We start from the raw sequence: 16,301 nt of genomic DNA, 5'->3' as shown, positions 1-16,301 counted from the left end.
TCTTGTCCGTAGTGCCACATTGCCGATGCCATCCATGTCCTCCCTTAAGGATGCTACGGACCGCAAGGTGGAGATCTGCCTGAAGTCCGCTTATTCCCTTGCGGGGGGGGGCAGCACGGCCGGCTATGGCCATTTCCTGGGTTGCCAGAGCAATGGAGCGCTGGGCGGATTCATTAGAGGCTTCTTTTGATTCCGACTGTCCGGACGAACAGGCAGAGTTGATTGGCAATCTCCGTGATTTGGCCACCTACATCAACGAGGCGGCCCTAGACATTAGTACTCTGGTGTCTAGGATTTCTTCAGCAACGGTAGCTGCTCGTCGCACCTTGTGGCTGCGATCCTGGAAGGCGGACGCAGATTCCAAAAAGGGTCTGGAGGCGTTGCCGTTTACCGGAGAAGTTCTCTTCGGTCCGGATCTGGATAAGATTGTGGCCACGCTGGCGGCAGCCAAATCGGCTTGTCTCCCATCGGCCGCTGCTCCTTCTGGTTCTGGACCATCGTCCTTTCGGTCATCTAGGGCCCAGGGCAGGCCCAAACCACAGTCGTTTCCTCGACAGGCTGGCCCTAAGAAATCGGTCAAGCCCCGGAAGCAGACATGGAGTACCAGACGTCCGGCCCCCAAGCCAGATGACAAGCCTGCGGCCTGACGGTCCGGGCCTCCCTTTGGGGGATCCCAGGGTGGGAGGCCGCCTGCTGCAGTTCGCCCAGTGTTGGTCGGTCACTACGACAGACACTTGGGTTCTGGAGGTGGTCTCCCACGGGTACGCCCTCTCCTTCCGGCACAGACCCCCGGCTCGATTCTTCACCACGGGTCTACCATCAGACCGGAACAAGGCTACGGAGCTGCGGAAGGTATTGCACACTATGCTTCAGGCTGGAGTTATAGTGCCTGTTCCATTCTCCCAGAGGGGCCAGGGTTTCTATTCAAATCTTTTTTTGGTACAGAAACCCAATGGGTCGTATCATCCGATTCTCAACCTCAATGCACTCAACTGGTCTTTGCGGGTACCGAAGTTTCGGATGGAGACCCTACGGTCCATCATTCTGGCGCTGTAACCTGGGGACTACATGGTGTCATTGGACATACAGGACGCTTACCTGCATGTCCCTATTCTTTTGCGCCATCAACAGTTCCTCAGGTTTGCAATCCGCAACGACCACTTCCAGTTTCGGGCGTTACCTTTTGGCCTGGCGACAGCACCACGGGTTTTCACCAAGGTGATGGCGGTCATGGCGGCTTCTCTGCGGCTGCAGGGAGTCCGCATGTTGCCGTACTTGGACGACCTGTTATTGTGGCAGGATCTCCAGAGCTCCTGTTACGCCACTTGGACCTGACCATTGCACTGCTGCAACGGCACGGCTGGCTAATCAACTGGCAGAAGTCCACTCTAATCCCGTCTCGGAGGATTTTGCATCTTGGAGCCTTATTGGACTCGGGACAGCAAAGGATCTTCATGACGGAGGACAAGATCTCTGCTTTACAGTCAAGGGTGCGCAGTTGTCTGCACAGCCGCCGGGTGTCCCTACACTCGGCGATGAGGTTACTGGGCTCCATGGTGTCGGTGTTCGACATGGTGGAATATGCCCAGTTTCACTCCAGACCTCTGCAGCACCTGATCCTGTCCAAGTGGAACGGGCTGCCTCAGTCTCTGAAGTCCAAGACGATTGTGCTCACCCCGGAAGTTCGCCTGTCCTTGCTTGGTGGTTACAGACGACCCACCTCAACAAGGGACGTCCGTTCTGGGTTCCAAATTGGGTCCTGTTGACAACGGACGCCAGTCTTCGGGGCTGGGGAGCGGTTTTGGGTCCACACTTGTTCCAGGGCAGGTGGACGCCGACAGAAGCGGAGCTTCCCATAAATATCCGTGCGGTCTTCAATGCTCTCCAGCAGGCACATCGGTTTCTCCAGGGTCACCTGGTACAGGTCCAGTCGGACAACGCTACCACCGTGGCCTACATAAACAGGCAAGGAGGAACTCGCAGTCGGGCGGCTCTCGTAGAGGTCTCTCGGATCCTGGTTTGGGCGGAGCGCAATCTTCCGGCCATATCAGCGGTCTTCATCCCGGGAGTGCTAAATTGGGAGGCGGACTTTCTAAGTCGCCAGGACGTTCATCCGGGGGAATGGTCCCTGCACCCGGACGTTTTTCAACTGCTGGTGGACAGGTGGGGTCTTCCAGAGATCGACCTCATGGCGTCCCGGCACAACAACAAGTTGCTGGTGTACGGGTCTCGCACAAGAGACGAAGGGGCGTCTCTGGTGGATGCTCCGGTTCGCATACCTGTTCCCTCCTGTCTCCCTTCTTCCACGGGTAATCCGGAAATTCAAACAGGACGGAGGGACGCTCCTGTTGATAGCTCCCGCGTGGCCCAGACGGCACTGGTTCTCAGACCTTCAGGGTCTGTCCGTGGTCAGTCCTCTGCGGTTGCCGTTACGACCAGACCTTCTGTCTCAGGGTCCTTGTCTTCACCCGGACCTGACTCGGCTGTCTTTGACGGCGTGGCTGTTGAGACGGCCATGCTGAGGTCCCAGGGGTTTTCCAGCTCTGTGGTGCGTACCATGTTGCGAACTCGGAAACCGTCTTCCGCGAGGATATACCATCGCGTGTGGCATACGTTCTTCCAGTGGTGTCGACCGAGAGGTTATGCACCGCGAGAGTTTCGTCTGTCTCGGATTCTCGCCTTCCTACAAGCGGGACTAGATCATGGGCTTCGCCTTGCTTCTTTGAAGGTACAGGTTTCGGCCCTGTGTCTGGTTTCACCGTACGATTGCTACAATCCCGGATGTGCGCACCTTTATGCAAGGTGTTCTCCGCATTCAGCCGCCCTTTGTTCCACCTGTGGCGCCTTGGGATTTGGCTATGGTCCTGAGGGCTCTCCAAGGACCGCCGTTTAAACCACTGGGCTCAGTGGATCTTAAATGGCTAACAGCTAAGACTGTTTTCCTTCTGGCTATTGCTTCGGCCAGACGTGTTTCTGAGTTTGGGGCTCTTTCTTGTAGACCCCCTTTCTTGGTTTTTCATGGGAACAGGGCAGTGCTCCGCACTAGGCCCGAGTTTCTTCCCAAAGTTGTTTCCCAGTTTCATGTTAACGAGGAAATCGTTGTTCCGGCCTTTAACTCACCGGGTCTTTCCGTGGGTGAGGCCTCTTTGGATGTTGTGCGGGCCTTAAGGACTTATGTTGACCGCACTTCTTCGTTTAGGAAGTCGGACGCTTTGTTTGTCCTCTATGGCTTCCGTAAAAAGGGTTGGCCTGCTTCAAAGCAAACTTTGGCAGCCTGGATCCGTATGGCTATTTCTGAAGCTTATCTTCATGAAGGCCTTCCGGTTCCTCCTGCTGTGAAGGCTCATTCCACTAGGTCTGTGGGTCCTTCGTGGGCAGCTCGATGTGGTGCCTCTGCAGTCCAGATCTGCAAGGCTGCTACGTGGTCCTCTGTCCATACCTTCGTGAGGTATTACAGGTTTGACACCTTCGCCTCTCAGGATGCTTCCTTCGGGCGGCGGATTCTCCTTTCTGCACAGGAGCGTCCCCACCCTTAAAGGATACTGCTTTGGGACATCCCCAAGGTATCCTGTGGATACTCTGTGGACCCTGAAGTAGAAAATATGAGATATGGTAAGAACTTACCCTTGTTATCTCTATTTCTACGAAGTCCATAGGGTTCCACAGGACTCCCGCCCTGTCGCACCTGTGCTGCAGATGGGCTTTGCTCTGGTCACCGGTTTTCCATCTCCCTCTGGTGAGAATGTGATTCTTGTATGTGTCCAGATCTTTGTTCTCTCTCTTCCTTCTCCTCCTCCGGCCTATGGCTTGGTAACTAACTGAGATGCCTTGGCTCGGGGGCGGGGTATAGGAGGGGGACCTAGTGCATCCTGGGAGGCTGAAAGCTTAACTCTTTGGTGCCCGATGACTGACGTCACACCTATACCCCAAGGTATCCTGTGGAACCCTATGGACTTCGTAGAAATAGAGATAACAAGGGTAAGTTCTTACCATATCTCATATTTTAATGGAGCCCGAATGGGTAAACTTGCATATTTTGGAGGGCACACTGGACTTAAAACATATACTTTATAGGATTTGCTTCTGTTGATTAGTATTCCATAGGGTATATTTGGAGACTTTGCTGTGTACTGTACATTCTATGCTTGGGAACCTTAAAAAACAGCTCAAAAACTGTACAAGATGGATTTTTTTTTTTTTTTTTTTTTTTTAATTTTCTTTTTTATGTGTTTGCATACGTTTATGGTTAAGATTTGAGTACGTTAACTTAACTTTTATTGTAATGGCAAATGTTAATTTTTTTTTTTGTAAACGGACCAAATGATTTTCCCAAAAATGTATAATTAGGGCTCAGGTAATAATATTATCCTATGCCTAGGGCGGCGGGATCTGTGGAGCACCATTGAGTCTCTCTATCACAAAATTAAGGATACCTCGGAGATTGACACCCTTGTACTTAATGCAGGCAGTGGCTATGGGACTTCCAAAATGCTGCGTGTCACTTTTGCCTGAGGAGCTGGGAAGTGGGTATGAGGGGGGTTGAAGTTTTGCCTAGGGTGCTGAGAAACCTTGCACCGGCCCTTTGTAAGAGTGCACCACTATAATATGAAAATAATATTTCACATACAAAATTTTATTTTATGCGAAATTTTCACCTCATTAGCCAATGGAGGTGTTATTGATGAGGCTGTGTGACGTCTATTTTATTTAGCAGTGTTTGACTTTTAGGCAAGTACTGTGTTTAAGGTTATAACCTTGTCTGACATTATTTTGAACCTAACAATATTCTCAGGCTGCAGCAGCACCTCGTTTTTGCCACGGTCCGGCCCCTATCCTTTGCGCAATGTGGCAAAAAAAGATTGAGGGGGAAAGAAACCGCACATAATCAAGCTATGCGCTTGCGTAGAAAAAACAGCATTGGCTAGAGGCTGCATCCGATGCAGCTCCTAGAAGCCGAAAAGCCGGCTATAATAAAAACAGATGAGGCTTTCCATTGGAAGCGCGCTCTCTGCAAATGACAGTCTCAGGGGAAGAAAACTCCTCCCCCTGGGACTGCTTGTCTGAAGTGTGATTAGCAGAAAGCGCTTCCAATGGGATGCCACTGCTAATTCACCTACGGGAGGACTTGGGGCTCACAGGGGAGGGGTGGATTCAAGACCCTGGATGTAATAAGCGTTGATTAAAAAAAATAAAATAAACTCAGCGCCTGATGTGGCAAAACAAATACCTGAGAAACAGAGATGGTTATTCCTGGCGAGAGAGCTCCAATCACAGCTAGCTGGCCTGGCATACTGAAAATAAAAAAATATATATGTATAGCCCCTCCATACCCTTTCAGTTATCGGACCATGCTATGTAGTCTGGTACAGTTCTACCTAGAGATGACTGGCCCAGTGCTGAATAACATTGGGCCCCTTCTGGTACCCGTGGCTGGTGGGTAATAAAATAATCTGTTGCCACCCTAGTAGTAAAAAAAATAATCTGGTGACAGTTTTTAATGATAAAAGATTAATACCGCCATTTACTTTTCCAGATTACTTTATTATTGCTAAGCGGGCTAAAGATTACTTTATTCTTACCTTGATGCCCAATGCCCACGGGAACCAAGAATGTCCCAGAATTATTCAGCATTGGGCCAGTTCTCTCTAGCGGAAGGCACGTTCGTTTGACCGCCACCTTGTCCTCCAGAAGACTGAATCCAATGCTGGATAGCACAGGCCTGTTACTGAAGGGAATGTGTAATCAGTGGCGTCACTAGGGGGGGTGCGGATCGCACCGGGTATCAGCCATCGAGGGGGTGTCTACAAAATGACACTGCACTGTGATGTTACTGTGCAGCACCCGGCCCCAGGACACTAAGAAGAAGCTGACAGTGCGGTAGGAGTCTGTTGGGGGCAGCCCGGCATCTGTGGGAGTGCTGGACATACCCATAGAGTGATTAAACCGGGGGTGTGCCGTGAGGCCACAGCCCTTACCCTCGAGCCACTGTGCCTATTTGTCCGCTTTGTTTTTTTCCTTGCTTATACCGAGATAACCCAAACCCAGGCCTGCAGCGCTTTATGTGTGCAAACATGCTCTTCTGTCCACCAATACATTCAAGATGTGCTCCCACTTCATCGAGAGGAGATGTCTGTTCTATCAAATTGCACCTATTTTTAGTTATCGGTGGATGCTCTGGAAAATGTGCAGGGGAAAACTATCTAGTCGTAAATTAATTCCACTTAAGGACCACTCCATTTATATTAACTTTTAAGGGATATTTCTGAGTTTGCACTCCAAATGGCAGGCGTAAATTGCATTCATTCTAAACGCTGCAGCTGTCGAGTACATGCTAGTAAGGTGCACATCTTTACATAAAAAGCAGATGCAGTCTGGTTCTAAACTATCACAGTGGGGAAATTTGCCCCCTACTACAGTACATGTATTTTCAGATTGACTTCACTCATAAATGGGATCATTCCTTACAGCTGTGTTGAAGCTACTGTATAGAACCACCATAAATGGAGATATTGGCTGCATTTTTCGTTTTCATGTTTCAATTCCCTAATAGCTGCCCCATTAATATTTATCATTGTATTCTGCTAGTAATGATCTTGCACATTTCCACTTGCTCTTTTTTATAAAGTAATAAAACGCCTATTCTGACACTCCAGCAGGCTTTATTTTTTAATCATGCTATGTGCGTACACCATTCTGTTTTGCTACATGGTACTTATTCGTATTATCTATTAGTATTAATATAGCACATTATTGGGGAGATTTATCAAAGCTTGGAGAGAGATAAAGTACCAACCAATCAGCTCCTAACTGTCACTTTACAAGCTATGTTTGAAAAATGACAGGTAGGTTGATTGGTTGGTACGTTAGATCTCCCCACTTTCTCTCTCTATCAAAGGCTTAGTACATCTCCCCCATATATATTTTATGTCCTGCTACTGTATGATTTGGTCTGACTTTATCACTATTATTGATATTCTAACGCTATATTTACACTTGAACATTGTTTTTTTTTTAAACAGTAAAAGCCATAGGCTGTCTCTTTCCATTTTATCTCTCTCCAAGGCTTAGTACATCTACCCTCTATATATATATATATATATATATATATATATATATATAATATTATTGTAATTTTTTTTAAATTTTTTTTTTTATATTATGTGCTGTTATTGTAGGGCAGCACAGACGGTGTAATGGTTAGCATTACTGCCTCACAGCACTGAGGTCATGGGTTTGATTCCCACCACGGCCCTACCTGTGCGGAGATTGTATATTCTCCCTGTGCTTGCGTGGGTTTCCTCTGGGTACTCCGGTTTCCTCCCACACTCCAAAAATATACTGGTAGGTTAATTGGCTCCCAACACAAATTAACCCTAGTGTGTATGTATGTGAGCATGTGATAGGGAATATAGATTGTAAGCTCCACTGGGGCAGGGACTGATGTGAATGGGCAACTATTCTCTGTAAAGCGCTGCGGAATATGTGTGTGCTATATAAATAGCTGGTAATAAATAAATAAATTAATTGTATGTTTTGGTCGGGATCCGGTCTATAGATAGACAGTAAAAAGGTAGACAAATGTCTAGATCGACACCAGATGTTAGACAGTCAATAGGTCAACAGGGACAAAAGGTCGACGGTTATGAATAGTCAAAATGGTCAAAAAGTCGACACAAAAAAAGGTTGACACGTTTCTTTTTCTTTTTTTTTTAGAGGGTTAGGCACTTACCAGAGAGTTAGGGTTAGACACTTACCAGAGAGTTAGGGTTAGACACTTACCTTGACGGTTAGGGTTAGGCACTTACCAGAGAGTTAGGGTTAGACACTTACCTTGACGGTTAGGGTTAGGCACTTACCAGAGAGTTAGGGTTAGACACTTACCTTGACGGTTAGGGTTAGGCACTTACCCCGACGGTTAGGGTTAGGCACTTACCCATACTGTTAGGGTTAAGCACTAGAAGGGACAGTTCGGGTCAGGCACCTACCCCAACAGTTAGGGTTAGGCACCAAGGGGAGGGTTAGGCACTAGAAGGTACAGTTTTGGTCAGTCACCTACTCTGACAGTTAGGGTTGGGCACCAAGGGGAGAGTTAGGGTAAGTGTTAGGGTGAAGATTACAGTTAGAAAACAAAAAATAAAACACAATGTGTCGACCTTTTGTCCCTGTCGACCTTTTGACTGTCTAACATCTGGGGGTAAATTTACTAAGATGTGAGTTCTATTAAGAAGTGATGTTGCCCATAGCAACCAATCATATTCCAGGTATTATCTTCTAGAAAGTGCTAGATAAATGAGAAGTAAAAATCTGATTGGTTGCTATGGGCAACATCACTTCTTAATAGAACTCCCATCTAAAGCTGCCCATCCACTACACGACATAGAAACGAAAGCATGATTATGACATTGTAATCGTGCTGTCGTTCCATGTCTGTGATAAGCCTACACTGAACGAGCAGACGTTCAGTGCAGGCTCATCAATCATCTGGTAACATGCTGAACCTGACGTTATCGTCGAGTTGACCAGCATGTTTGCCCGATGATAGATGTCCAATACGACCAGCGTGCACGCCCATCGCTGGTCGTATTAGACATTAAACTGCATGATTTGCGGGCGATTACCAAGCGATTGAGCGATAACGACGGTCGTTATCGCTCAATCGCTAGGTTTAATTGCCTAGTGGATGGGCAGCATTAATAAATTTACCCGTTGGTGTCTATCTAGACGTTGTCTACCTTTTTACTATCTATCTTTCAATCCACACCCGTTTTGGTCTAACATTATCACTATTATTGATATTCTAACATTATTTTTAGGCTAGTAGAGGGTCATACAGTAATGTACTGAATATTGTTTTTCTTTTGCAACCGTAAAAGCCATAGGCGCGCTCTATCATTCTCTGTCTGCTTTTTACCGGAATCGCATCATTTTCTTAAGCCTTTCTTTGATGCTTTTCAACAAAAGTGATCGAGAGCAAGCAGGGTCCAAACTAAAAACATGCAATGCAACAAAGTATTAGTCACATATTGCTCATTATCTTCATTGTGACCTGTTCTGTATGTATATTATTCTTTTGTTTAACCTTGTCATGGCTGACACTTCCTGCAGTCCATATTTCTGCTTCATTCTAGAGCACTGCTGCAGCCCTGTGCTGGTTAAATCATCAAATTCTTGCGTAGGGGGGAAACGGGGGAAGGAGATTGAGTTGATGAATACATAAGGGCTACTGCTCTCTTCCATTGGTTACATAGCCTCGTATTGTGGATGACTGCTAAGCCCACTCTCCCTCCTCCTCCTCCTCATTCACTAAGCTGATATCTCTGCGCTCCGAGCTTCCTTCTGATCCGCACTCTAAATCACTGGCTGGACTTTTAAAATCACACAGACCTAGTGGCTTTTTCTACTGGTTTTTTTTTTTTCTTCTCTCTTTACATTGTGTTTAAATGGAAACAACGCATCTTCTAAATGCCCAATTCCCATATCCCTCTTTTCATACTAAGCATCTGTTTCGGGATCACGAGAGAGAGCCTTTAAAACCGTAACTGAATGACTTGTCGGCCTCTGCTGTCCATCAATGCTCATCTACAAGGATGCGTGTTCCAACATTGTGATATATCTGCCCCTCCTCCCATGATTTATTTTTGTTATTACACTGCTGTATTGTATTTTTTGTGATCTATTTTTATTTGCATCTTTGTTCATACAAGCAATAGATACAGTTTCTGTATTTCCCCTCGTCATTTTAAAATGCCATCAAGAGATTCACAGTGTGACCTAAAGCACATTAAGCCTGCACTGTATCCCAGGAAGCATGAAAGCCAACAGCAGGAGTATTTGGCAACTGCTCTGGGAATGAAACTGAACTCTCAAAAGACTTCTGCAACACTATGGCAACCTCTGAAACTCTTTGCTTATTCACAGCTAACCTCACTGGTCAGGAGAGCAACGCTAAAGGAAAATGAACAGGTTCCCAAATATGAAAAAGTCCACAATTTCAAGGTAAGGCACCTTTTCACTACATATATTATAGTTTGTGTAGTCATTTGATGATATTGATGCATAGTGTGCACAACATACACTACAAATTTTATGTTCTAACACAAGTAATAAGAGAAATCTCCCACATAGTCACCTGGACTGCTGGCTACGATCCAAAAGGCCTGTGTCAAGTTGCGATATTGTTTCTCTTAAATTGTTGTCTACTAAAAGGTGCATAGATAATGATCAGTCTTAAGCTGGGTACACACTATACACTGTACGATGTGCGACACAGCGACAGAGCAATATGTCCTTACGTGCTGCTTGTAGCATCACTACGGCGGTCATTGCATTGACCCATATGCCGTGCAGAACAGCAGATGGGGCGATGATCGAGCATACATACTGCACGATGTGTACGATATATATCCTTCCAATGTGCATCAGAACGATATAGCGTACGATAAATCGTATAGTGTGTACCCAACTTTACCTTGTATATCAGGGGCAATCTGCATCTTTTATAAGACAATGGGGTCTAGTTACTAAGCAGTGTTAGGAGACAGAGTGAAAAGTGATAAGGGGCCAGCCAATCCGTTCCTAACTGCCATTTTTCAAACACAACCTGTGAAATGACAGTTGGGAGCTGATTGGCTGGTACCTTATCACTTTTCACTCTGTCTCCTAACACCGCTTAGTAAATAGCCCCTATGATCTAACGGCTGAGGAGGTAATCACAGCTTTCCTGCACATTTCATTTTTGTGTTTAAAGTGCAGAATTTCATGTAAATTCCTTAGCCTGGGGCCGCTTTCTTTCTACTGTATATTTGTGATTTTATTGGCTAGTACGGTTTATCTAATGAAATATAGCAGGCAGTAGCATTGCAATAATCTATATATCTGATAGGTAATATGAAATTTATACATTATATACTAACTTACATGAGAAATCCTACCCACATACACTAGGTTTATCACTGATTGTAAGTTGCACGGGGACGACTACCTGTACAATTGCTGGTATGGACCCATCTGTGTAATATTTTCAGTATAAAGATATATACTTACTATGCTCTTGCTTAAATACTATTATACGCTTTGCGAAAACACTCTAAAACCATTTAATCAGAGACGCACAATAATACTGTAATTACAGCCAACAATTCTATTGCTCTACATTGTGTTGTAAAATACTGTATCATTAGTTAAATCAGTGTTTTGTGGTTTTTGTTTTTAATCGTTATGTATAGATGATACAAGGACTTTGGTGAACAAACATATTTTATATATACTTTCATTATTACTATATCTTTCAAATAAAGAATAACTACATTGTCATGATGAAACAAAATCCAGCACACTTTGTTGAATATAGGCCTGGTTTGTAGGGGACACTATAGCTGTGTACTAAGGTTTACTATCTTTATCTTCTGTCTGTCCCCCGTAGCCTCTAGTAAAAGATTTACAACATTTAATTTCAAAGGGTAACCAAAAGCCATAATTGATTTTATTGGAAACTTGTTTTAGGGTTTCGTCAATAATCTGCTTTGTTTTGTTCAGTAGATCTGTAGCAAACTTAATTTTATTTAATATTCTGTGATAATTATGTTGTGTGTTTTGTGTGTGTTTTTTTTTTTTTTAGGATCTGGGTCTAGTTTAGTCTTTCCAAACAAACATATGTTTTCTATGCAGATCAGCCAGATGGTCTGGTGGACTTGTCTGGCTTTGCTCTAGGATTAATGAACTGTCCTCACTAGCCTACAAGTGTCTATTGAATGCACTGACACTGGCAGATTCTCTCGTCAGTGTCATGCAAATTATATCTTGTCCCGACTACAATGACGGCCACACATTCTAATTTTGCCTTGAGATACTCTGGGACTGCACTGCATATTAATAATAAATGCCATATTGCACTTGTTTATGTGCCAAATAACAGATTGGTGTCTTAGCCGTCCATCGTTTTCCTTAAACAGCCACTAAACCTCTACATTGTGTGAGCTAGGGTCATGCCAAAGGAAACAGCTGCCACTGTAGAGAGCATTAAGTTCCTGCTGGAGCCTGGCACATGTTGGCGCAGTGGTCATAAACTGCTTTTAAGCATGTTCTTATGACGGTAACAAGCAATGGTTATGTAGGGTTTTAGGATAACTACCGTACTTGGAGTAAATCACCCCATTCTTTTTTTTTTTTTTTTTTTTTACTTCATTTTGCCAAATGTTTATTATTTTATCCTTTTTTCTGCTCATTTATTGTACATAAATTTTTTTTTACTTTATTTGTTTTATTAGTTATTCTGATGAGTTCAAAGGTCATCCAGACGGCAGCCATCTTTTTGTTGAGTTCCAAATGTAAAGTAAAGCATGGATATTGCTGGAGAAATAGAACAGAGTTGAGATTTATTGATCTCCGTGCCATGATGCATATCCTGTTTAGATGGTTGCAGTGATTTTAATAGAGTGGGGGTTACAGAGAGATAATCAACTCTGCATGAGCTAATAGACAGAACACCTTTCTGTGGGGATAGTGGAACAGTTTGCGACCCCTAAAGCATAGTGTACGTGTCGCTAAGCGATGCATTAGCCCCACCTTCTTAGTTGTATTTCGGCAGTGACAGGCCCTAAATCTTCCTATTGCCTAATGCAAGCCATACATATTTCAGGTAATTTAAAGGCAGGTAAGCATTGTAACAAAGCAGTGAGAAAGGCAAGTCAGATGCTTGGTCGCATAGGGAGAGGAATGAGTATCAGGTAGAAAGAAGTGATAATACCACTGTATAGGTCATTGGTACGGCCTCATCTAGAATACTGTATTCAGTTCTGGAGGCCATATCTCCAGAAAGATATAAATACATTACAGACTGTACAAAGAAGGGCAACTAAATTGGTTCATGGCCTACATCACAGAACTTACCAGGAAAGAGTAAGAGATCTCAATATGTATAGTCTGGAGCATAGAAGGGAAAGGGGGGACATGATAGAAACTTTCAAATATATCATGGGTTTTAACAAGGTGCAGGAGGGAGACATTCTTCAAAAGAAGAGAAGTACTAAAACACAAGGCCATGCACTGAGACTGGAGGGAGGTAGATTCAAAGGAAATTTGAGGAAAAACGACTTCACATAAAGGGTAGTAGATAAGTGGAATAGCCTCCCGTCAGAGGTGGTAGAGGCTAAGACAGTAGAACAATTTAAACATGTTTGGGATAGGCATAATAATATCCTTACATAGAACTGAGGATCACATAGGGTTGAGGTTACCAAAAGGTAAAAAAGGGGCAGACTAAATGGGCCAAGTGGTTCTTATCTGCCGTCAAGTTCTATGTTTCTATCTACACCCTCGATTCCCCATTCTGACTATCTGGCCCGATCTGCTTTCCAATCCGCAAATTGCAGCCATCAAAGTTCAACTTTAGGAAATTTGTGATTCTGACCATTTTTGGATCGGGATTGGGGGGGAATCTAGATTGTCCAACATGTTGAATATATCCGATTTCCCCACCCTGGCGTCTGCAGAACGGGTAAGTGGGGCGATTATTCGCAGATGTATGGGTCCCTTATTATGGGCCATACATCCACGGATCGCCGGCCATGGATGACCGGCGATTCATCGGCGGATCGGGGAAATTCAAAATGTAAATGCCCAACTTTCAGATTCTGACCATTTTTGGGTTGAGATTAGGGAATTGAGATTGTTAGACATGTTAAATTTCCCCAATTACTGGCGTCAGCAGAACGGGGATTGGAGCATGCCATCTCAGATGTAATGGGCACCATAAGACTTGTCCTCCATCTGTATCTAGGAGAGCTGTGTTAGCTGTCTAGGTGTAATGTACTAAATGAGCCCAAGCCTGAGAAGGGAGAAGGAGTATCTCAGCCCATAGTCAGCTGGCTCTTTCTTTAAACCAATAGATTTGTTAAATAAGAAATGTAATAAGAACCTGCCGGATTGAGGGAAGTTAATTAAAAAAAAAAATGCATATCGTATAGAGCTTCTTTTAACTCATACAATTTGTTTTGTGAAATGTGCTTTGTCTCTGTGTGGAGCAGAGTTCCTGTGTTGCATGCAGGAAGGGTCTGACTCCTGGGCACTGTACATACCTCTAGCTCAGGCTAGTGCGATAGGTGCTACCTGCCTGTGTCACAACACACATAAACTAAAGAAAATATATGTCAAGTTTCTTATTATACTATTTATTCATTTTATTTCAGTACTAAAACACTGCCGATATAACCCTTCCATGTTCAGTGTCGCTGGTGACTTTTTCCACTTGTCTTTTTTCCACGTTGTTGTGGCAAGGATGCTCATGTATTAATCTAGACATTTATCACGCCCCACTTCATTTACCTGGACGTTTCATTTTTATATTTAAGATTCTCCTGCGCCATTGAGCGGAGTTCATTGTTTTAATGCTATTTTTACAGTTTTGACAGCCAGAGGATTCGGTAAAGCAATGAATATAAATGTACCCCTTTCCGTTTGGCAGTAAGGAGATTGGAAATATGCTGATTGCTGACGTGCAAGGCTGTAGGCAGTGGAAATATATAATATATAATCACATTTTCTGCTGGGCTGTGTTTGGTAGAGCAGTGACTTACGTTCAATTGTTCCATCTCACATATATAGAGAAGTCACAGGGAATTTGTGTTATGTACTATTCAGACATGTGATAATAAAAACATTGTCCTCAGTCACAGCTTCTTTGCACAGCTATTCGTGCAGTCCCCTATCACATTAAAACACATTCATCACAGTTCGCTTATATTTAAATAACAAGATTCCATGAGGTTTTTATTTTGTTTTTTTCATTGTTCCCATGTGCTAATGGTGTATTTTGTATCTTGCAGGTACACACATTCAGGGGTCCTCACTGGTGTGAATATTGTGCCAACTTCATGTGGGGGCTGATTGCTCAGGGAGTGAAATGTGCAGGTTTGTATGACTCCTTCTATTATTAATGGGAAAATTAAAACTATTGTTCCTCTCTCTCCCTGTGGGCCTCCATTCTCAAGTGGACCCCATTGGACTTTGCTGACGGGAGATACCAACACCTTTGTTTCTGTTATCATGACTCTTAAGGCTTACAGGGGGAGAGGTATCTTAGCAACCAATCCGCTTCTAGCTATCATTTATCCAGTACATTCTATACAATGTTAATCATAATCTGATTGGTTGCTATGTGCAACACTTCCACTTTTCCCCTTTAGAAAATTTGATACCTTTCCCCCACAATCTGGAGAGATCAAAACCTTCACCTTGCTGTTTGTTTGGTTACTCTGATTTATTTGAGTCTCCGTCATTCATGGGAGCTGGTCATACTTACTGACTTTTAATATCTCCTCCCCGGGAGATGCCCAGAGAAGAGACACAGCTGGACACTTCGGAGAGTGTTGCCGTGTTCTTATGTCATTGGGCCCTGTCCCCATAAAGGCAAACTGCAGCAAATCACTGGACCGCCATGAGGGGGCGGGACTAGATTAACCGGGTCCTGTCATTTTGGCCCCGCCCCCTCTATGCGGAGACGCAATTCCCAGCAATTATTTGGCCACTTCACTAGGAAGTGGGTGGGATGCGGAAGAGCCGGATGCTCTTCAAGGGGTGCAGGGGGCTACCCGAAAATTGGGGAGCCTCCTGCAATAACCGGGAGAGTAGGTAAGTATGGAGCTTGTGAGACAGAAAGTGTGAGCGTATTCTACCTGTGAGTAGGTTGTCTTGGAGGACGGTGGGGGAGCACAAGCGTTTTGTGAAGTCATTTTGTTTTTTAAGTTACTTCTGTACTTTAAAGACCAAGGGCCTGATTCAGACCCGCTCGCAAGCACTATGCGCTCGCAAGCGGGCCGATGGTGGCCCAGTGCGCACGCACGAGCCCCGGAGCGAGCGCAAAAAGCACTCGCTCCGGCGCTCGCATCCAAAAGGGGCAGCTGTCGATGTTGATGTCCGTTTGGAAGGCGGGGAAGGGGGGTGGCTGAGCAAATGGAGGCGTTCCTGCAGGAACGCCTGCCGTTTGTGGGCGGCCCTACTGACATCACTAGTGATGTCAGTAGGTGGACTTCCTGCTCTAATAGTGCAGGATGTCCACTGGGGCTTGCGGCAACGAGACCCTACCACAAGGGTCTCGTCGCAAGCCCGATGGTCTTGACCATCGCGACCATCATCATGGGTGGTAACCCACAGCTATGCAAGCGGCCAAGAGGCCGCAACAAAAAAAACCCCATGCCCTGATTCAGAGCGAGCGGCTCTGAATCGGGCCCCAAGTGCAATACTATATGTAAGCATGATGTGATCGCAGCCAGGAGAATTGTTACTAACCTAAGGCAGAAACAAGC

At 45.0% G+C, this 16,301-nt stretch overlaps 1 protein-coding gene across 2 annotated transcripts in view; it reads left to right on the top strand.

Annotated features, from left to right (window-relative positions):
* Positions 1-16,301, top strand: part of CHN1 (chimerin 1) — a 108,494-nt gene that overhangs the window by 79,243 nt on the left and 12,950 nt on the right. For both annotated transcript variants that reach the window (XM_088473328.1, XM_088473336.1), the window contains 2 exons: positions 9,919-9,996; positions 14,823-14,907. In XM_088473328.1, coding sequence (XP_088329454.1) covers positions 9,919-9,996; positions 14,823-14,907 — 163 coding nt within the window. The remainder of the gene's footprint in view (positions 1-9,918; positions 9,997-14,822; positions 14,908-16,301) is intronic.

Source organism: Taudactylus pleione, unplaced genomic scaffold (assembly GCF_031769625.1).
Source record: "Taudactylus pleione unplaced genomic scaffold, aTauple2 ptg000004l, whole genome shotgun sequence".
Taxonomy (NCBI): domain Eukaryota; kingdom Metazoa; phylum Chordata; class Amphibia; order Anura; family Myobatrachidae; genus Taudactylus; species Taudactylus pleione.
This window is presented reverse-complemented; position numbering and strand designations above follow the sequence as displayed.